The sequence below is a fragment of the Oncorhynchus mykiss genome, chromosome 5, assembly GCF_013265735.2.
Source record: "Oncorhynchus mykiss isolate Arlee chromosome 5, USDA_OmykA_1.1, whole genome shotgun sequence".
NCBI classification, from domain to species: domain Eukaryota; kingdom Metazoa; phylum Chordata; class Actinopteri; order Salmoniformes; family Salmonidae; genus Oncorhynchus; species Oncorhynchus mykiss.
In genome coordinates this window covers 43,443,000-43,465,648 of record NC_048569.1, presented here as the reverse complement: position 1 = coordinate 43,465,648, position 22,649 = coordinate 43,443,000, and the positions used below count along the sequence as shown (strand labels likewise).

At 41.8% G+C, this 22,649-nt stretch overlaps 1 protein-coding gene and 1 long non-coding RNA gene across 5 annotated transcripts in view; one reads left to right on the top strand and one right to left on the bottom strand.

Moving 5' to 3' along the window:
* Nucleotides 1-22,649, top strand: part of LOC110523902 (band 4.1-like protein 4) — an 85,001-nt gene that overhangs the window by 8,944 nt on the left and 53,408 nt on the right. For all 4 annotated transcript variants that reach the window (XM_021603035.2, XM_021603036.2, XM_021603034.2 and 1 more), the window contains exon 3: nucleotides 22,106-22,210. In XM_021603035.2, the coding sequence (XP_021458710.1) occupies nucleotides 22,106-22,210 (105 nt within the window). The remainder of the gene's footprint in view (nucleotides 1-22,105; nucleotides 22,211-22,649) is intronic.
* Nucleotides 12,521-20,003, bottom strand: LOC110523904. The gene is made up of 3 exons (XR_002473506.2): nucleotides 19,821-20,003; nucleotides 13,218-13,293; nucleotides 12,521-12,881 (listed from the first exon to the last, which is right to left on the bottom strand). It is a non-coding gene; the product is annotated as an uncharacterized LOC110523904 (long non-coding RNA).

Here is a 22,649-nt window from a genome sequence, read left to right as displayed (position 1 = left end):
TTGTTTTTGTCTCACTGCTTTGCTTTATCTTGGCCAAGTCGCAGTTGTAAATGAGAGCGTGTTCTCAACTGGCCTACCTGGTTAAATAAAGGTGAAATAAATACAAAATAATGTCTAGTGCAGGGATGTCAAACATACGGCGGGGGGGTCTAATGAGTAAAAAAAATAAAACAGTGTAGAAATGATAATGGACCCATATTCATGCAGTTTCTTGACTGTCCAGCTCGCTAATAATCACTGGACAGTCAGGGAGCATCAAACATTTTTTTTAACTATGGATAGTGGACTATTTTCTGAATATTTTGACGGCAAGGAAATATAATCCGTTTTCTATGCGGACCTCCAGACCTGAAGACCAAATGTGGCCCCCGGGGCAAAATAAGTTTGACCTCCTTGGTCTAGTGGGTTTGTTTGTATATACATGACTATGCTATCCTCCGGCCCTCTTGAATGCCTATTCTCTGATCTCTCAGTTTATCCTGCCCTTATTTCACCCTTTGTATTATTCAGTTTGAATTAGAACCCTCGGGCATGGGCTCCCATTTCTCAGACGCGTCCGTGTTCTTGGTCTGGTAGATGAATACCCTACACCAGTGGGTCCCATCTTTCTCTAGACCCATAAATCAAGATGGTTTAAATGGTGTTTTAAATTGCGTGTTTAAGCAAATTTGGTAACATCTTTAACCGTCTGGGCCTCACAGAACATACCTAACCTAGAAACGGGTATAATCTGTGGCAGAGGCCCACTGTTATAAACAGCAGGGTAACCATGGCAACGGAGAGGGGTCTGCTCTGGCACCTGATGAATGCAGGCCCGGTGTCAGCGCCAGATCTGACTGCCTAGCGAATCTGACTGACTGTCGCGCCCATTTGTGTCACAAACAAACATTTTGGAAGCTGATTTGCCGTCCTTTGCTGTTGTTCTGCTGCCCTAGGCAAGATGTTTATTTGTCCTCCGAAACTAGAATAGTCCCAGTAAGTAAAAATGACTTTGAAAAGATGTATAAAGTTAGGTTCATTTTAGGTTCTGAATGAAATTGTGAAAATACATATTTTATGGGACTTACTTTGAAAATACGTATTTTCCAGTCAATGAAATCAGGTTAATTTTCAGTTGTGAATGAGTTGAAAAGACATCTTGAGTAGGGTCAATTATACTGGACTATACTCTTCTGTGCTGTACAGTTGTACTCTACTGTACTGAACTATACTTTACTGTACTCTACTGTACTGTAATGTACTGTGCTGTTCAAACTAGATGTCTATGATGGGCTCAGATTTGGTTGAAATCTGAACCAAACTTATACATCTATGTTTGGGCTGCTCCCCTACCCTGCAGCTAAAAATGTTATTGATTGTATTTATTACTACCTCTACTCTGCAGTTCAGTGATTATTGATTGTCATTACCATTAGTATCTTATCTATTTATTCTGCTACTGGTCACAATTACTCCTGTTTACGTGTATATTTAAGGGATAATGCCCGAGAAGCCAGTATTTGGAGGATATATTGGCACGGGTGTTGTTAGGCCAGACAGCGAACACAATCACTTCTAACTGAAGCTGGAAAGACGGCATATTAGCTGCACTTTGTTTCATTTTTACCTTTTTTCATTTGACATTTCTTTGTATATATCCATAAAAATTATGCCAGCTGATTCATGATTTTGACTGACTGAGAAACGCTGCCTGCCTGTCTCATCCTGACTTCCAACACGTTCATTACTATGGGACAGCTGGAGATCGAATTTGAATATTGAAACAAGGTTGAAAATGTTGGAGAGACAGACAGCAACTTTTATACAAATCTCCACTGTTGAAAACTAAATGTTAGTCTAAAAGAAATGTGACATAATGTCTAGATGTATTTTATAGTGGAGATCACGTTTATAAATTACCTGGCTGGGCTGATGAGACAGTGGATTGCGCAGTCAGATGGAACAAAGTAAATAGGCATTTTAACATCATAGATTTAGCCGGTGGTAACTTGTGGAATAGACACTGCCTGGAATGCGATTTTAACCAATCAGTATTAAGGATTAGACCCACCCGTTGTATCAATTACCATTAGTATGTTACCATAAGTATTTATATATTCCTGCTACCAGTCACTTTTCAGTCCTGTTTACAGCCCTGTCACACCTACACTGACACTCTTGCACACACACAGACTCACACACTCATATTAACACCCACACACTTACACTTACATACCCACCTACCCACCACTTATGCTGCTGCCATACTGTTTATTATTATTATTCATTATTTATCCTGCTACCAGTCACTTCCTCCTAATCCCTGCCTACATGTACATATCTACACCTCAATAATCCAGTATCCCTGCACATTGTAAATTTGGCACTGACCCTGTATATAATTTCCTCATTTATTTCCTATTTCTTGTGTTTTATTATTATAATATTTTTTTTATTACTGAGAATAAAAAGTTAAGCATTTCACTGTACTTGTGCATGTGACAAATAAAACTATGATTGATTCAGATTGGGTCCGGTGTTTAGATGTTGAAATCAAGGCAGGTCCGGACCGCAGCAAAAAAAAAGACCCCGGACATAAGTCTTGTCAGGACAGGGCCAAAATAATACACCCAAAAGAGTGGTGACGGTCTGTGCTTACTGGGGTGTAGCCGGCAGCGTTGGTCTGCATTGGAATTTTACGAATGTTCATCTGTGTGGTAGGCCTACCGTTTTGTAAAACAAGTAGTTGCATTGACTTTTTTCGTCTTGTTTTTTGTTTTTTTTGTTACTGTGACCAATCATTTTGGCTATGTAAGCACTGCATATCAGCTACCCGACTTTATCAGGAGTTATCCTGAGCCTATTTGCAATGAGAATCAATGCGTTTACACTGTGGGAAAATGCAGAAGTATTGAATTTGTCGCTGTAATCATCTCTTCAAAAGTTGACAGATACAAACTTGAAACCACTGATAATCATGACAATTTAGCCCACGGGGTGAAACTCCTGGACAGCAGTTCTGAGTAGCCTGATTTTTAATTCCATATTGTCCATTTTTACTTTGACCTGTTCTGTTTTGAGGATATGGTGTTTGTTGCCATGTCAAGGGTATAGGGTATTGTAGGGTATAGAAAAGGCCACACTCGTTGTACCATAGGCTGTAGGCCACATGATTTATGTTAGAAGATTTTTTGTGACGGACCGTTGGTGGAGCGCTGCAGCGCTGCATCTCTCCAACAGCACCCTGGAGAGGTGCGCTCGGCATGGACACGCAAAATATATTGCATCAGTGCTCACCTAGATAGCCCGTATGCAACTGGGTGAGAGAAATTGTCATTATTTCTTTTGTATAATTAACGTGAGGTTTTATGTGTTGTTTGGAGGTGCTTCTTGGTAAGTTTAGCTCGGAAAATGCCGCCCCCGCCTAATGGGCGGGCCGGCCCTGGATGGATGGGATGGCACAGGCATATAGACGGTTTTCAGTGGCAACAAGACAGGTAAAAATAGGAACTAAGAAGGAGGAGGACGAGTAACTAAGGAGGCAGTTACTGGCAGTAGGTCACTGTTCCAGTCCCAGAGCTATGGAGAGGAGACACCCTTCCAATGAAACATGTTTACATGGAGCTGTTGTAAAAAGGAAGAAGGAGGAGTAACCAACTCAGATCCAAGCCCCTGGTGTAGACACAGAGACACCCTGCCAGCTAGGCAGCATGTTGTGCTGTAACAGCTCCATATGTCCTCCCTCTCTCCTTTTTCCTGCCTCTCTCTCTCACTCACTCACTCACTCACTCGTCACGGAGCAGCACTCATTTACAGAGAATTGAGGGAAAGTGGTTCTACAAAGGCTCTGTGGAGGTCCCAGTGGGAAAAGGGAACATCTGCTCACGACCTCTCTCCTCCCCCATACCTCTTATCCCCCCACGGAGTTGATGTGCCTGGTCGGAGATGAGTCAGTGGCCCTCATCCAAACCTCCGCACTACAGCCCAAAACTGTCCCCTTACGCCCCCCCCCCCCCCCCCCCCCCCCCCCCCCATCTCCACTGCCCTAACCAGTAGCGCTTAGCACCAACACGCCCCCCCCCCCACCACACACACATACACCCACATACACACTGCCTTAACAAGCAAGCACTCAGCACCACCACGTCCCAACAGCCAGAAATACCCAGAGCAGAGCAGCAGATGGCCAGACCGACCGACCATGATCATGTGATGACCCTGTTACCATGGGGATAGGTGGCACAAGCCAGAGGAGAGTAACACCCTTACTAGACACATACTGCATATACTGTATGTTCGCACACACACTCCCACAATTCTCACCCTGTTAATATAATACGTCCTCCTCTGAAGGCAATCAACATAGCTGTCACTTGTCATATCATACCCCTGTCTACTGTCTAAATAGATGCCAGTATGACAGGTGTATTGATTCGTATGGTCTGTCTAGCTACTGCCATATAAGGACATAATGAGACTAATCCATCATTCTGGGTTCAGTTGATGGCCCTGATCCATACACTGCCTCCAGCATCAACAACATTTAGCCTTCACCTCTCTCAATCTCTCTTTCTCTCTCTCTCCCTAGGATGTAACCTTTATTTAGACACACTGTGTGTGTGCGTCTGTCAAGCTAATGAGATCTGGATCTTTAAATTACACTGGTAATTGCTTGTGTCCTCCCTGTACATACCTGGAATTACAGCGTTGATTGATAGGTCTATGATGTGTTTTCATAAGGGTGTATTGGCTGGCCGGTGATGGCATTTCTCTCATTATGAAATAATAGCCAATGTGCTCCCCTCACAGGTCACACTTCAAAAACAGTTGGGTGCTGAATCATTGTTTTTAGGGCAATACATTAATCACAGAATATGATCCTTTTACAGTGCTGTTTCTCTCGTTATTGTGCACGAGGATGTTCTTGTGTTCATAAGGTTGATCAGTGATATAGTTTCTCTCATTATTAACCCAGTGGTCTGGCATTAGAGAGTAGAGACAGGTCAGGTCACAAAGAGTCTGACACCTCTTTATTTCTTAGTCTCACCTCTAGAGGACATTTGCATCACATCTGCATAATGACTCACGCTGGGCTCATTTCACACACTTTAATTGGCTGTGAACTCTGTAAACTCTGACCTCTAATACATGATCTCTCTGACCTGGAAGTGATCTCTCTACAGTGTGCGTCTTATGTGATACAGTTATAAATAGTGTTGTCAGATGAGGAAGAGAAATGTGACCGACCGGCTCGATTCGGTCATATATAGCAAAATTAGAAATTGTGTTTTTTACATTGGATAAAAGTAGAGACTCAGAGCTACAACATGGTATATCATACACTACAGTTGAGAAACAATGGGAAAGTTATTCTGCTTTGAAAGTTGATAAACTTGTAACCTCACTTTTGAGAAAATGTCCCTTCTTGAATGTTTTGGTACACCTACTGGAGAGCTCTTTTTTGTCTACACCCATTCAGCATTGTTCACACCCTCTTAAGCCTTAGCCCCACCCATCTCTTTAAGGATTCACATGTGAGGCCATGTACTAAACAACGAAAGATTTCAAGACGAAAGGCTGGTTTATACTACGGGTCTGTTCATAAATTTCATCTGGAGTGTCAGAGTGTGCTCAGAGTACGCTCTGGGCGTTTGTAAACTCTGAGCATTGTCAAATTGTTGTTCAGAGCGCACACTGGACGCTCTGGCCAAGGAGTAGTCAAGCACCCAAGCTAACTGACTAGCGTTGGCTAGCTTGCTAGCTACTCCCAGACACAAATGAGAGAACAGCTCACTGACCATTTTACTTACCCTAGCAGAGCTGGTTAGGCTGTTTTTATGTTATCCAGAGCGTTTGTGACTGTGCTGCTAGAAAAAATGTCATTATGATTTTTTGCCAACGTTTACTGACAGCGGCCATATTCAACAGGTGTTGAGCGTTCATAAATTCGGCAGTTATTCTGCGCTCTGCCACACTCGGACGAGTGTGCTCTGAAATCGGAGTAGATAGCCAGAGTGAATTTACCAGCTACGTTTATCGAGAATTGTTGCCATGACATCATTCTATTGAAATGGTTACTTGCATTAGTGGAGCCTTTTGTTTAGACATGTAGCTAGCTAGCTAAATAATGTACCATAATCCCAACTCATGACGTTACTATCCTGCATGAATCTGCATGTAGCTAACCAACCAGGTTTAATGTTAACTAGCTAACATTAGCCTGTAACTAGCAATGCAAATGGCTCTGAGATATGAATAGTATAACTACACAGATCATACACATAACGTTAGCTAGCGAGTAAGCCAGCCAGCTAATGTTAGTTAGCTAGCTAGCTAACAGTACACTTTAACTTGAAATTAAAACTACCTTCTGACAAAATTAGAAACGCTTAATATCTGAAAATGCTAGACAATCTTACCCGTATACATGGACGGACGCTTCTCCCTCTCTGTCACAGACGCCATGGTTGCCCTTAGTTTGAAGATGTAATCCGGAGAAAGGTGATTCATACAACAGTCTTCTACAACACTCTTTTTGAACCCGTCTGCATATTTGCAACCAAGCTCTGGAATTTTGTCCATCTCCTTAGCTATCATACTCTAATTCCACTGATTTCAAAACTCAGTCCTCCAGAAAGTGGAGAGAAACACTTTGTATTCCTCATTTCATCAAGTGTTTCCTTTATTTTGGCAGTTACCTGTATATTTTCTCTCCATTCCTCTTTTTCCTAGTCAGTGTTATTTTAACAATCCCACCCTGACCACCAGAGCTACCTTATCAGTGGGGGAGATAGATGAGTAATGCAGGGAGGAAGGGAGGGAGGCTAGTGAGCAATTATGGAAGTGTTGGGAAGAAGGGTATGGAGTGTACAGTACATGGGAAGGTTAGTAGGGCGGGGAAGGAGGGGAGTGTGTATGGGAGAGTTGGGAGGGAGAGAGGGTTGGTCGGTAGGGGACCCTATGGGAAAACATGTCAGCATCTGTTCCGTGACAGTGCTAGCTGCTGCTTGGCCCTGGATCCACTGCAGAACCTGAGGGTGTTGGTCTGGTCGGCATCTGGATGATGTCATACAGTACAGTCAGTCACACCACAGTTCTTTCCTGCCGGGGGTCAGGGTTTTCAGTTACTGTAATGAGGAAGAGCCCTATAACAATGGCTGTTGCTCTGCCCTGGGAGACACTGTGACAAATGAAATCATAATCAAATTGTATTCGTCACATGCTTCGTAAACAACAAGTTTAGACAAACAGTGCAATGCTTACTTACGGGCCCTTCCCAACAATGCAGAGTGAAAAAAAAAAATAGTATAAAAAACGTAAAAACATGTAATAATAAATACAAAATGAGTAACGGTAACTTTGCTAAATACACGGGGTACCAGTACCGAGTCGATGTGCAGGGGTACGAGGTAATTGAGGTAGATATGTACATATAACTAGGAATAAAGTGACTAGGCAACAGGATAGATAATAAACAGTAACAGCAGCCTATGTGATGAGCCAAAAGACTTGCAAAAAGGGTCAATGCAGATAGTCCAGGTAGCTATTTGGTTAACTATTTAACTAACCATTTAGCATTCCTGTTTGTTCCAGACTTGGTGCATCGATATCGCTTGCCGTGCGGTACCAGAGAGAACAATCTATGACTTGGGTGGCTAGTCTTTGACCAGTTTTGGGGTCTTCATCCCTAAAAGTGAGACAAACCGAGACCAACCATGCATACTGTACTGAAGCCATGTACTTAAGTATGTAGGCCTCCATAGTATGTACTCTACATACATTCACTGAGGCCATATGTACTGTACTACTGAGTTGTAGGTTGTAACAGCCATACACTAACTTCCTTGTTATAGCCATTGGTCTTAAAACAAAAATTGTGATTCTGGAGTTAGTAGGAATCGTTACTGATTGAGCGCTTCTACCATATCTGACGGCTGGGGGCTGCCTATCCTAACACAGAAAGCATAGTTGCGTGTTTCACTGCGATTCCAAAACCAGTCAGAGAGAGGTCAAGTCAACAAGCAAGAAGTAGAATGTCAAACAAGGATAAAACTTTGCAATAAGAATGAACTCAAATGGATGATCAATTTGTAGCGCACTCAGTGGGTTTTCCCCCTTTGGGTACTTAGGGCCAGAGAAAGCAGCAGTGATCACAATTATTTCATTTGCCAGGCCAGTCTGAAAATGAGTTAGATGCTTTCTTCTCCACAGCTAACCACGCAATGGTAACTGAGTGCAAAAATTATGTTAACGTGGGTTGTGGTATACCTGTGAGTCATGAATGAACATAAGCACTACAAATATGTGGCTGTGATCATGCCATGATCTTGCTAACTCTGTAAGCAACATGGGGTAGAATAGATTCTGTGCTCACATAGACATTGAGGAGTTCTCTCATCCAAAGCAATCAGACTCAATATACTGTATTATTAGAGTAGACTTGATAAAGCGTAGGTTTTATTCAGCGAAGCATAGACAAACGATATGCGGTTGTCAAAAGCGGTCATAATCACAGAACTCATGGCACGTCGAATCACAGCAGTCGTATTCATAATGTCTTATGATAAATGAGGTGCAGAGAGACAAGTGAAGTCGACATGTGGAGTCTTTGAAATGAAAACAAGTTGAGCACGGCAATTATGTGACATCAAAAAATGGCGCCACACCGCATCCAGTAAACAGTCGCTTTCAAACTAGGGATTACGTGGCTTATTGAGGTAAGACAGTAATTCTTGTCATAGATTGTGCATGTATGAGCTACACATTGACACATCCAGCCCAAAAGCTTAAAAAAGACTTACTAGTTGCCAAAGTTACGGAGCATGTCTTTAACACACACATCCATCACACAGAGTCATAAAGAGAATGAAGTACAGAGCTGGTGTGACGCGTGAGACAGCCGTCTAGCTGGTATGCATCATGTGCTTTAATCAGAGAGAGAGAGGGAGTGAGAGAGAGAGAAAAGGAAAGAGAGGGGAGAAAGGCTGGTGAAGAGGGGGAAGGTAGGGGGAGCGGCGGTTAAAGTGCAGGGAAGCAAACTTGGCGCTTTTCGGCGATATTCACCGTTTTGATTTCAAAATAGGCCATCCACGTGAATCGTGAATGGTCAAATCCGTTTACAGAGCACAGAATGCATCCCTACGGTGCCCAATGCTTGACTTGGGATGAAAGAGGTGCAAGAGCTGTCTTTTTTTCACAGAAATTCCCAAATGACATTATGCTATAGAGACCTCAGATTTTTCACTGTTTAAGAGTTCATACACATTTTGGCAGATGGAATTTCATGACTTTTCCATGAATTCTCCATAATGTGAACACAATTTCCATGACCAATAATTGGTGGCGTCTCTATGTAGCCTACCTGAAAAAGACAGCATAAATGTGGTAGTGACACTAGAAGGCAACTGGTCTCTGATCCCATGAAGGGTACTATCTCTTGCCATTGTGCCCTTGATCAAGGCACTTAACCCCCCCACAAAGTATAATAACTGCACTGTTAGGCTACTGTACATGTGGTCTACCCTCCATCTGAAGAGCTTCTGAGTATGCAGGTTTTTGATCCAGCACTTAAAACACACCCAAGTCTGCCTATCAAGGTCCTGCTGAGCAGCTGCTGTTTAGGCTACAATGTGGTGTGTTAAAGCAGGGATTAAAAATGTTTATCTATAACCTTATAAGGCTAAAATATGGTTTCAATGGAGCTCTACGCACAGCATGGAAGCTATTTGTCAATTAGGCTATTTTTAGACTTTTTAGCATTGTCAGAATTACATGGCTAGCCTACTGTTTAATAGAGGGGAATCACAGCTTTCAAATAATGGTGTCAGATTTATTTCTCAACACTGCTGGTGCAAAGGCAACAATGAGTCAACGACATTAATGCTTATAGATACAAATTAACTAGCTAATAGCTTGCAGCATTGCTAGTTATATTTTGAATTAGCTATTTAGTTAGTCTCATTATTTTATAGGCTACCTTCTGCTGAAATGTCTCTCTCGCTCTCTCCTCGTTCAATATGGGATTATAATGATGACAGAACTATGTGAGTTTGCATTTTACATTTCGTGGTTGCAAATGTAGTTTTTTGGTTGCAAGTACGATTCGCAAATGTGTAAATTAATTTCGCAAACTAGTATCTATTTATGTTTGAAAGAATTAACATTGGTCGCAAACTTGTAACTTTACATTTTATTACAATCAATAAGATTTGCAAACATAATTTATTTTCAGAATTATTGCAGGTCAATTTACGACTGCTGTTATTCAAAAATACAATTGCAGATGAATCTGCAATCGCTCTGAGTTCTGTCACATTGTAGAAAGATTTGTACATTTGTCGGAAGAAATTTGCAAGTAACATCTTGATTTGCTCTCTGGGTGCAGACCTTTTACACCTGACCAATCAGTTCCCTCTGCCAAAACCACAGCCGCCTAACCATTGGCTGGATTGTTCCATCAATCAAATATCAGGAAGTAGCTAACCACATGCACAAGAGAGGATGTGATAAAGAAAAGCAAAACAATCACCTTGAAGGTAATTGACTCTTATCTGTGTACATAGATTTTTGGTTGAAAAGGCATGACAGACAAACTACAGACCAGCCATTGCATTGACAGTTGCTGTTGGGTTAGCTATCTGGCATTCATCCTAGCTTTTTCAAATTTAACTAGGCAAGTCAGGTAAGAACAAATTCTTATTTACAATGACAGCCTAGGAACAGTGGATTAACTGCCTTGTTCAGGGGCAGAACGACAGATTACCTTGTCAGCTCGGGGATTCCCGAGCATTCCACACCATAGTACCCTCCAAGCTCATCATTAAGCTAGAGGCCCTGGGTCTCGACCCCGCCCTGTGCAATTGGGTCCTGGACTTCCTGACAGGCCGCTCCCAGGTGGTGAAGGTAGGAAACAACATCTCCACTTTGCTGATCCTCAACACCCCACAAGGGTGTGTGCTCAGCCTCCCCCTATACTCCCTGTTCACCCATGACTGTGTGGCCATGCACGCCTCCAACTCAATCATCGAGTTTGCAGACGACACAACAGTAGTAGGCTTGATTACCAACAACGATGAAACAGCCTATAGGGAGGAGGTGAGGGTGCTCGGAGTGTGGTGTCAGGAAAACAACCTCTCACTCAACGTCAACAAAATGAAGGAGATGATCGTGGACTTAAGGAAACAGCCGAGAGAGCACCCGTCTATCCACATCGACAGGACAGCAGTGGAGAAGGTGGACATTTTTAAGTTCCTCAGGGTACACATCACAGACAAACTGAAATGGTCCAACCACACAGACAGTGTGGTGAAGAAGGCGCAATAGTGCCTCTTAAACCTCAGGAGGCTGAAGAAATTTGGCTTGTCACCTAAAACCCTCACAAACTTCTACAGTTGCACAATTGAAACCTTCCTGTCGGGCTGCATCACCGCCTGGTACGGCAACTGTACCGCCCATAACCACAGGGCTCTCCAGAGGGTGGTGTGGTATGCATAATACATCACTGGGGGCAAACTACCTGCCCTCCAGGACACCTACAGCACCCTATGTCAAAGGAAGGCCAAAAAGATCATCAAGGACAACAACCACCCGAGCCACTGCCTGTTCACCCCTCTACCATCCAGAAGGCGAGGTCAGTACAGGTGCATCAAAGCTGGGACCGAGAGACTGAAAAAATAGCTTTATCTCAAGGCCATCCAACTGTTAAACAGCCGTCACTAACACAGTGAGGCTTCTGCCTACATATAGACTTGAAATTGTGGGCCATTTTAATAAATGGATCACTAGACACTTTAATAATGCCACTATAATGTTTACATATCTTGCAAAACTCATCTCATATGTATATGTATATACTGTATTTTATACCATCTATTGCATCTTGCCTATGCCGCTCGGTCATTGCTCATCCATATATTTATATGTATATATTCTTAATCCATTCCTTTACTTACATTTGTGTGTATTAGGTAGTTGTTGTGGAATTTTTTGATTACTTGTTAGATATTGCTGCACTGTCGGAACTAGAAGCACAAGCATTTTGCTACACTCGCTAACCATGTGTATGTGACCAATATAATTAGATTTATGTACCTACTTAAATTCATACAAACTGCTACGAACACAATAACAGACTTATATTAACTTGGCACTGCCTGTGTTTAGACTGGTAGCCCTGTTCTGATCTTTTTTTCACTAATTGGTCTTTTGACCAATCACATATACATATATTTTTTTTTACATCAGATTTTTTTCAGAGATGATCTGATTGGTCAAAAGACCAATTAGTGAAAAAAGATCAGACTTGGGATGCCTGTCTAAACGCACCCCATTTATCCTATTTTTCAGTCTTGCCTGGGATGTATATTTAGTTCGCACACCTGTGTGATGTCTTTATATTTTATTTTTACCTTTTTTATTTAACTAGGCAAGTCAGTTAAGAACAAATTCTTATTTTCAATGACGGCCTAGGAACAGTGGGTTAACTGCCTGTTCAGGGGCAGAACGACAGATTACCTTGTCAGCTCGGGGATTTGAACTTGCAACCTTCCGGTTACTAGTCCAAAGCTCTAACCGCTACCCTGCCGCATATACATGAATGAAAATGTATTCACCCTTGATAGGAGACTTTCATTGATATTAACCCTTTTGAATCATATGCTCTAAGTGTTGTCTTGATAGAGAAAATCTACAAGTCACAAGAGTAGTTAGTAAAAATAACAGGATAAGTACATTTTTTGTAACCTTCCAAAAAATGAAAATAAGTTGTTTATACCTAACTTTATTTCAAATTTGACAATTTGAAGCCTTGACAGTGGCATCCTTCCTCAGGGAACTGTTTGCTGACAACAGGGTGGCAGGTTTTTGATGTGCTGCTCTCGAGTTCCATGGCCCAGTCGACTCACCTGGGAATAGGGGGACGACACATTAGTTTTAATAAAAGTCTGGGAGACTAAGGGCTGTTCTTATGCATGACTCAACACAGAGAGCCTGTATACAGCCCTTAACCGTGGTATATTAGCCATATACCACAACTCCGAGGTGCCTTAATGCTATTATAAACTGGTTACCAACATAATTAGAGCAGTAAAAATACATGTTTTGTCATACCCGTGGTATACGGTCTGATATACCACATCTGTCAGCCAACTAGCATTCAGGGCTCGAATCACCCGGTTTATGATCACACCGCCGTAGTGTAGGAGGTTTGCATAAAGTATATTACCACCAGCAGAGCTTACTTCTCTGCGCTCTGGAGAGATTACATGTAGTTGATATGAAGGCTCTGGAGGTCCTTGGAAATTCTCTCTGTTGCACCTGTAGAGAGATATATAAAGATACCGAATGCTCTTGAAAGAAAAAGCAAGAGTTAACATTTACATTGTTGATTGAGGACTATAAGGGTCAAATCAGACAAATTGGGTGTGGGGGGATCCATCGAGACGATCCATCAACCAATTAAAAACGTAAAAACAGCATTCTTCCCCACCAAACAGCCTCGTTGGACATGCGTTTCATGCATTTTGGTTTGAAAGTAGCCTTACTCTGTAACTTCGCTCTCACTCCCCCTGACACCTAAGACCTCACCCCTGACCTCCCAGGGCCTCCTGCAAAACCCTCTAATCACAGTATCTCTGACAGGGAGTTACTCCAGGAGTAGACAGGTTTATGGGGCATAGGGCTTCTCCACTCCTCATGTGAGTGGAGTATTAGCTATAAATATCTTTTTTTTTCTTTAAATATGCATGACTTACAGACATGGAGTGTTCCATGTTCCTGCTGGTAGTAGGTCTCCACCTGGATGCAGGGAAATAATAGTCCCACTAAGCGCAAACCAGATGGGATGGCGTGTAGCTGCAGAATGCTGTGGTAGCCATGCTGGTTAAGTTTGCCTTGAATTCTAAATAAATCCCAGACAGTGTAACCAGCAAAGCACCCCCAAACCATCACACCTCCTCCTCCATGCTTCACGGTGGGAACCACACATGCAGAGATCATCCGTTCACCTACTCTGCATCTCACAAAGACACAGCGGTTGGAACCAAAAATCTCTCAAATTTTGACTCATCAGACCAACAAACATATTTCCACCATGTCCATTGCTCGTGTTTCTTGGCCCAAGCAAGTGCCGTCTTCTTATTGGTGTCCTTTAGTAGTGGTTTCTTTTAGAGGTCGACCGATTAATCGGCATGGCGGATTAATTAGGGCCGATTTCAAGTTATAACAATCAGTAATCTGCATTTTTGGACGCCGATTACATTGCATTCCACCAGGAAACTGCGTGGCAGGCTGACCACCTGTTACGCGAGTGCAGCAAGGAGCCAAGGTAAGTTGCTAGCTAGCATTAAGCTTACCTCATAAAAAACAATCAATCTTCACATAATCACTAGTTAACTTTACATGGTTGATGTTATTACTAGGTTAACTTGCTTGTCCTGCGTTGCATATAATCAATACGGTGCCTGTTAATTTATCAGCGAATCACAGCCTACTTCGCCAAACGGGTGATGATTTAACAAAAGTGCATTCACGAAAAAAGCACAATCGTTCACGAATGTACCTAACCATAAACATCAATGCCTTTCTTAAAATCAATACACAGAAGTATATATTTTTAAACCTGCATATTTAGTTAAAAGAAATTCATGTTAGCAGGCAATTTTAACTAGGGAAATTGTGTCACTTCTCTTGCATTCATTGCACGCAGAGTTAGGGTATATGCAACAGTTTTGGCCGCCTGGCTCGTTGCGAACTAATTTGGCAGAATTGTAAATAATTATGAGATAACATTGAAGGTTGTGCAATATAACAGCAATATTTAGACTTAGGGTTGCCATCTGTTCGATAAAATACGGAACGGTTCCGTATTTCACTGAAAGAATAAACCGTTTTTCTTTTCAAAATTATAGTTTCCGGATTTGACCATATTAATGACCAAAGGCTCGTATTTCTGTGTTTATTATATTATAATTAAGTCTATGATTTGATATTTGATAGAGCAGTCTGACTAAGCAGTGGTAGGCAGCAGCAGGCTCGTAAGCATTCAAACTTTACTGCGTTTGCCAGCAGCTCTTAGCAATGCTTGAAACACAGCGCTGTTTATGACTTCAAGCCTATCAACTCCTGAGATTAGGCTATTAAAGTACTAAAGTGCCTATAAAAACATCCAATAGTCAAAGGTATATGAAATACAAATGGTATAGAGAGAAATAGTTGATGCGTCATAATTCTTATAATATCTATAACCTAAAACTGGGAATATTGAGCCACCAGCTTTCATATGTTCTGTGCAAGGAACTTGAACGTTAGCTTTTTTACATGGCACATATTGCACTCGTACTTTCTTCTCCAACACTGTGATGTTGCATTATCTAAACCAAATTGAGCATGTTTCATTATTTATTTGAGACTAAATAGATTTTATTTGTATTATATATTGTTCATTCAGTATTGTTGTAATTGTCATTATTATATGTATGTGTATATATATATATATATATATATATATATATATATATATATATATATATATATATATATATATATGTGTGTATGTATCATCCGATTAATCAGTATCAGCTTTTTTTGGTCCTCCAATAATCGGTATCGGCGTTGAAAAATCCTAATCGGTCAACCTCTAGTTTCTTTACAGCAATTTGACCAAGAAGGCCTGATTCACGTAATCTCCTCTGAACAGTTGATGTTGAGATGTCTTTTACTTGAACTCTGTGAAGCATTTATTTGGGCTGCAATTTCTGAGGCTGGTAACTCTAATGAACTAATCCTCTGTAGCAGAGGTAACTCTGGGTCTTCCTTTCCTGTGGCGGTCCTCATGAAAGCCAGTCTCATGATAGCACTTAATGGTTTTTGCGACTGTACTTTGAGAAACTTTCAGAGTTCTTGAAATTTTCTGGATTGACTGACCTTCTGGCAGCTGTCCCTGATTGAGAACCCTACCCGGCCAAAACATAAAACTACACAACATAGAACACCCACCCCAACTCACGCCCTGACCTTTTTATGTCTCTATTTTGGTTTGGTCAGGGCGTGAGTTGGGGTGGGTGTTCTATGTTGTGTAGTTCTATGTTTTGGCCGGGTAGGGTTCTCAATCAGGGACAGCTGTCTATCGTTGTCTCTGATTGAGAACAATACTTAGGCTGCCCTTTTTCCCACCTGTGGTTGTGGGAAGTTGACTTTGTTTAGGGCACATAGCCTTTAGCTTCACTGTTTGTTTTTGTAGTGTTTATTGTTTTGTTCGGCGTCATTTTCCAAATAAAGAGAAAATGTACACTCACCACGCTGCACCTTGGTCCTCTTCTTTTAATGGCCGTGACACCTTCATGTCTTAAAGTAATGATGGACTGTCATTTCTTTGTTTATTTGAGCTGTTCTTGCCATAATATGGACTTGGTATTTTACAAAATAGGGCTATCTTCTATATACTAACCCTACCTTGTCACAACACAACTGATTGGCTCAAACGCATTAAGGAAATAAATAACACAAATTAACTTTTAACAAGGCACACCTGCATTCCAGGTGACTACCTCATGAAGCTATTTGAGAGAATGCCAAGCGAGTGCAAAGCTGTCATCAAGGCAAAGGGTGGCTACTTTGAAGAATCTCAAATAGAAAATATTTTTTGATTTGTTCAACACTTTTGGTTACTACATGATTTCATGTGTTATTTCATAGTTTTTATGTCTTCACTATTATTAAAGAAAAACACTTGAGTAGGTGTCCAAACTTTTGACTGGTACTGTATTTTTTATGGATATGGCTGGCTGCCCATGAGTCAGTCTTTTCTTTATGACTTTTGCGCAATTTTTGTTGTCATAATTGTCTACATTGTGCATTTGGCTGACCAGTGATGTGTGAATAGCTAGCTTACTAACATTTGCAAAATATGGGAGTAATGATATAATATATGGTGAGCAAACAGTTTGTAAATGCCTTATAAATGGTTTATTATGGACCCTTAAAATTAAGTGTTACTCTAGGATGTTGCTGGGCCCAGCACAGGTAGTGTGGACCCATGGTCTTCTGGTACCAGATAGCTCATAGGTGAGTGCATTTGAGCTAGGAAGGAAACAAAGACACAGATGTACTGCCAGTTCCTTAATTTGTTGGCTCTATACTGTATGTAATAGCACTTAGGAATGACAGACAGTGACAGCAGAGGAGAACAAGGTGAATCAGAGACAGACAGACAGGCAGAGAAAATGCAGCGACAGACTGCACAACAGGGAGGCAAGAGAGGCACAGTTATAGTGGTAAGTTGTATCTCCGGTGGTGCTTTTATGTGTTGTATTTGTCTTAAACATGAGCTAGTTAAAAAAGACCAGATTGAAAAAAGAGGAGCACTATGGGGGGGGTGCGTGCAGTGAGTGCACGGTGATGTGGGCTTATGTGGCTTAAATGCCAGGGATGAATTTTTGTCCCAGTTGGCCCCTGGACCCATGATGGCGAGCTGGGGTGTGCAGACACCAAGAAACATTTTATCTTTGGAGGGTTCTTCCTATAAATATCTAGGAACGGTTCCACCAGCCTTATTAGCCTCTAAAATGTAATTATTTATGAAACACTGTATGTAATTGTTATCATAAGGCCTTTCTTTGAGAGCCTAGTTACAGTGCCTTCAGAAATTATTCACACTCCTTTACTTTTCCCACATTTGTTGTGTTAGAGCCTGAATTTTAAATTGATTCAATTGGGATTTTGTGTCACTGATCTACACACAATACCCCATAATGGCAAAGTGGAATTTTGTTTGTAGACATTTTTTTAAATGAATCAAACAAATGAAAGTACTGAGTACTGAATGTTATGGTAAGACTAAATAATTTCAGGAGTAGAAATGTGATTAGCAATAAGTTGCATGGACTCATTATATGTTCAATAGTAGTGGTTAACATGATTTTTGAGTAACTACCTCATCTCTGTACCCCACACATAATGATCTGTAAGTTCCCTCAATCAAGAAGTGCATTTCAAACACAGATTCAACCACAAAGACCATGGAGGTTTTTCAATGCCTCACAAAGAAGGGCATCTATTGGTAGATGTGTAAAAAATAAAATGTAGTTTCTCAGCAAAAACATATTGCACCTTTTTGGGCCCTCACCAGTTTACATCTCTGAAAGAGGGAGAGGTGGGGCGAGGGAAGCAGAGCAATAGATATAGTAGGGTATCAGAGAGAGAAAGGGGGAGAGAGAAGGAGAGGGAGAGAGCCTGTCTCCTGTGTCAGACACAGGCAGCCCACTTGTGATTCACTGGGAGTGCACCTGCAGATTGAGTAGATAATGAAAACATGCAGATGAGTCTTGAATCACAGAGGAAGTCATTAACTGTTAACATGAGGAAGTGCTCTACTTTAGATGCCTTAGGAATGAACTTGGACCTACTCATCACATACTATGTGGTCTTCTTGGACTTCAAATCAAATTTTATTAGTCACATGCGCCGAATACAACAGTATTCAGTACAGTGAAATGCTTACTTATGAGCCCCTAACCGACAGTGCAGTTTCAAAAAATACGGATAAGAATAAGAGATAAAAGTAACAAGTAATTAAAGAGCAGCAGTAAAAAATAACAATATATACACGGGGGTGCCGGTTAGTTGAGGTAGTATGTAGGTAGAGTTAATTAAAGTGACTATGCATAGATGACAACAGAGAGTGGCAATGGTGTGGGGGGGGCAATGCGAATCGTCTGGGTAGCCATTTGACTAGATGTTCAGGAGTCTTAAGGCTTGGGGGTAAAAGCTGTTTAGAAGCCTCTTGGACCTAGACTTGGCGCTCTGGTACAGCTTGCCGTGTGGTAGCAGGGAGAACAGTCTATGACTAGGGTAGCTGGAGTCTGACAATTTTTAGGGCCTTCCTCTGACACCGCCTGGTATAGAGGTCCTGGATGGCAGGAAGCTTGGCCATAGTGATGTAGTGGGCCGTTCGCACTACCCTCTGTAGTGCCTTACGGTCAGAGGCCGAATAGTTGCCATACCGGGCAGTGATGCAACCAGTCAGAATGCTCTCGATGGTGCAGCTGTAGAACCTTTTTGAGGATCTGAGGACCCATGCCAAATCTTTTCAGTCTCCTGAGGGGGAATAGGTTTTGTCGTGACCGTTTCATGACTGTCATGAAACTAACCATGTTAGTTTGTTGGTGATGTGGGCACCAAGGAACTTGAAGCTCTCAACCTGCTCTTAACTTCTTGAATTCTTTAATAGGAGTGTAAGCCGTGACTTCTAAAAACCCATATAGATTCACTAGGTTTTCCCACACTGCTGATTGTAAACCTACTGCTGAAAATGGCATAGTCTGCTCTAGGCAGTCACGTTTGGTCTCTAACCAGCCGAGCATGGTCTGTGTGCTGGTGCCTTTGGGGGCGTAAATCATACTGACTGTTTGTCAGTGTACACCACGTGATTCATCAAAAATGTGCTTTGTGGTTAAGAAGAGCAGTCCTCTCCACTGTATCTCAGAGAGAAACACACACACTCTGATGCACACTAACTCACACACACACACCATTTCCTCCTCTCTGTGTCAAGAGCAAACAGAGAGAATTAGGTAAAGAGAGTGATGTCCTCCAGCCAAGATGGATGTTGGTGTCCTGCTAAAGAACAAATCGCACACAAACCCAAAGCAAACACACTGCTGGTCTGTGAATGATCCACCCGAAATGCTCTCTCAATCATACCCCAGGGAACTGAGTGTGTGTGTGTACATACATGCATGTGTGTGTTGACTTTGAAAAGGAAAACAGAAAAAGAGGATGGTAGGAAACCCTTGGTTGGGTTGGAATGTTAGTGTGTTTGTCATGTGTTTCAGCCACTGACTCACCTTGAGATGATGTTTACTGTGAGTAAACCTCCATCTTTCATTACTGGCATAGGCTATGCATCGATGCCTCCATAGTAGAAATCCATTTCCTCTCTTGGGATGTAGTCAAATTGCCCTCAAGGTAAAAAAAGTTGTATTTTTTATTTAACTAGGCAAGTCAGTTAAGAACAAATTATTATTTACAATGACAGCCTACCCCGGCCAAACCTGGATGACGCTGGGCCAATTGTGTGCCGCCCTATGGAACTCCCAATCACGGCCGGATGTGATGCAGCCTGGATTCAAACCAGGTACTGTCGTGACGCCTCTTGCACTGAGATGCAGTGCCTTTAGACCGCTGTGCCACTCGGGAGCCCCGAATGTAAATGTAACTGAATGCAGGTGAGAGAGGAGGGCTTGGTTGGGTTTTGCTCCTCGCTGAGGCTTGGCCAGTTGGGATTGATTTGTTTGATTAAATGATTGGTTATCTATCACAATATATACTTACACTATATCCTCAGTGGATACATTTGGATTGATGCTGTATCTACAAGGGAAAGCAAAAGTGCTGACTGAGCTAAAGATGCGGTCAAGGATTTTTCTTCATCCTACGAAGGAGATATAGAGATATGGCAATTATCTTGTAACAGTGGGATAGGTGTTATGGAAATGCTACTGTAACAAGGGTTTGTCTGGTTCATACTAAAATCAGAGTCCTAAATTTGTTTCTTTAAGCAGATTACTTTTGCAAGCCTCTGAGAAATGGTAATAAGAGGTGAGGTGCGTAAATTGCAGTGTAAGGCTGTTTTCACTGCATAGCAAAGTAATAATTTATCTCTTCATATTTCCCTAGAGACATATGTCTGCTCTCTTATAGAGTCTCTTCATGTTATTTCTAAATCCAGACACGGCAAGCTAAAAGAGAGACTATATGTCCTCATCCTGAAGTGAATAAAATATGTGCTATGCTGTATGCCAGTGGTCTGAGTCAAGATCACTTTGAGTCAAAAATGCAAGCTGAGATCTACCGCTCAGATCTTTTTTAAACAGGACTTAAAAAAACGGAAGCCTATGCAACATTAACCAATTAAAAACAGTTCTGTAGCAATGAGGTTTGTGGAGCAGGCTATTGGCCCAATACAGTATCACTGCAATTCTGCTTGAATTGCCCTGCCAATGTTGTTCTTCTCAGACCATTTTGAAATTATATTTTTTAAATGTAGGTATATGATCACACTGGTAATAATGTGTTGTATTACTTGTGAGGCACAGCTAAGTAAGCATGATAATTTGCTTATTTAAAACATTTTTAAATATGTTTTTTACTGGACTGATGGTTGCCTCTCACCCGACTCGTCGTTACTCCACCCTCCTTCCCTCCGCTGAGAAAAGGGGACAGTCTTCCAGCTAGTAACCTCATGCACCAATTCATGTTTCTCCTATGACCAGAGAAAGTGAAATATCCCTTGATATTAAAAAAGACAGAAGCCGCTAATAATTACAACTCAAGCTGACCTGAACACTTTGCTTAAACTCCTTCATTGCAGCTGCAGCGCTGGTTGTCGCTTGTGGAAGCTGGGAGAACCCGCATTTTGTGGCTTATGATGGTGTTGAACAAAGTGGTGACAGTGCTGAATAACAACTTAAAACATACACGTAAAAACAGCAGACTTTTGCTGTATTCGTTGAGTCTCTCTATAGTCATGGTTTTAAAAGTATTTTTACAGTCTATAGTGTGAGGAAACTGTGCAGACACGGTGTTCTGAGCTATCCGATTGGCCAAAGGTAGGCCTCTAGGTGCACTTGATTTTCTCTCTGGGAGTTCGACCTTCAGACACATTAAATGGTTATGTATGGGAACATTTTGCCTTCCCGGCGCTAGGGCTGCGGAATCAAGTGCACCTACCCCTAACAGCACGAAACAAAAAACAAAAAAAATAGGAACGCATGGCTTTATGGTTGGGGTTTTTACAGAAATGTTTGGTGACCGACTAGGAATGCCTTGGAGATGGACCAGTCGACCGGATGGAACGTGGTCGACCGGTTGGTGACCACTGCTGTATGCCATATATCGTTGAAACTATTTATTCTTCAAAAAATGACTGTCCATACAGAAGTCCACCATGGTATTTCAGAATACTTCACATGTTGCTTCAGAATGCATTAATAGCTACAGTATAATATGACTGTCACCCATCTTATATTCTGTCAATTAAAAACACTGACATCTACTTGAGAATGGCTTTGCTTGGCAACACATTTGAATGTGACTGAGACACTAATTCCTAACCTCTTGTGTTACACAGAAGTCCACTAAGGGGTCGGTGGTGCTGGACTTTGTGTTCAACCATGTGAACCTGGCAGAGACAGACTACTTCGGGCTGCGCTACTGTGACCGCAGCCACCAGACGGTCAGTCACCAATGATTTAGATAAACATTTATGCATATACAGATGTACAGTATACTCTCACTGTAGACCAGGGAAGGCTTTATGCATTTGGCATGCTTTTGACATTACATTATGAATAGTGCACCGGAGAGGAGATTTCCTTCCTTCATATACACTAATCGAAGTGGCTGGTGAGATTAGAAAGGGTATTTTCCTCTGAGGCAGATGTCTGGGATTGATATCTAAAAAGGGAAGCTTCAGCTTGCCCCAGTCAAAGTGAAAATAGTATGCGTTAGTATGCTTTAAAAGACAAGACAACAACAGTTCTGTGAATATTGGCAGAAGGTGCCATCACAGTGCGTCGCACGCATGTCCAGGCCAGGCCATGACAGGGTAGAGTAGGGGTGGAAAGGAGTAGTAAATACTCATTCAGGGCCCCAGGGCTCCACACACTCAAGAG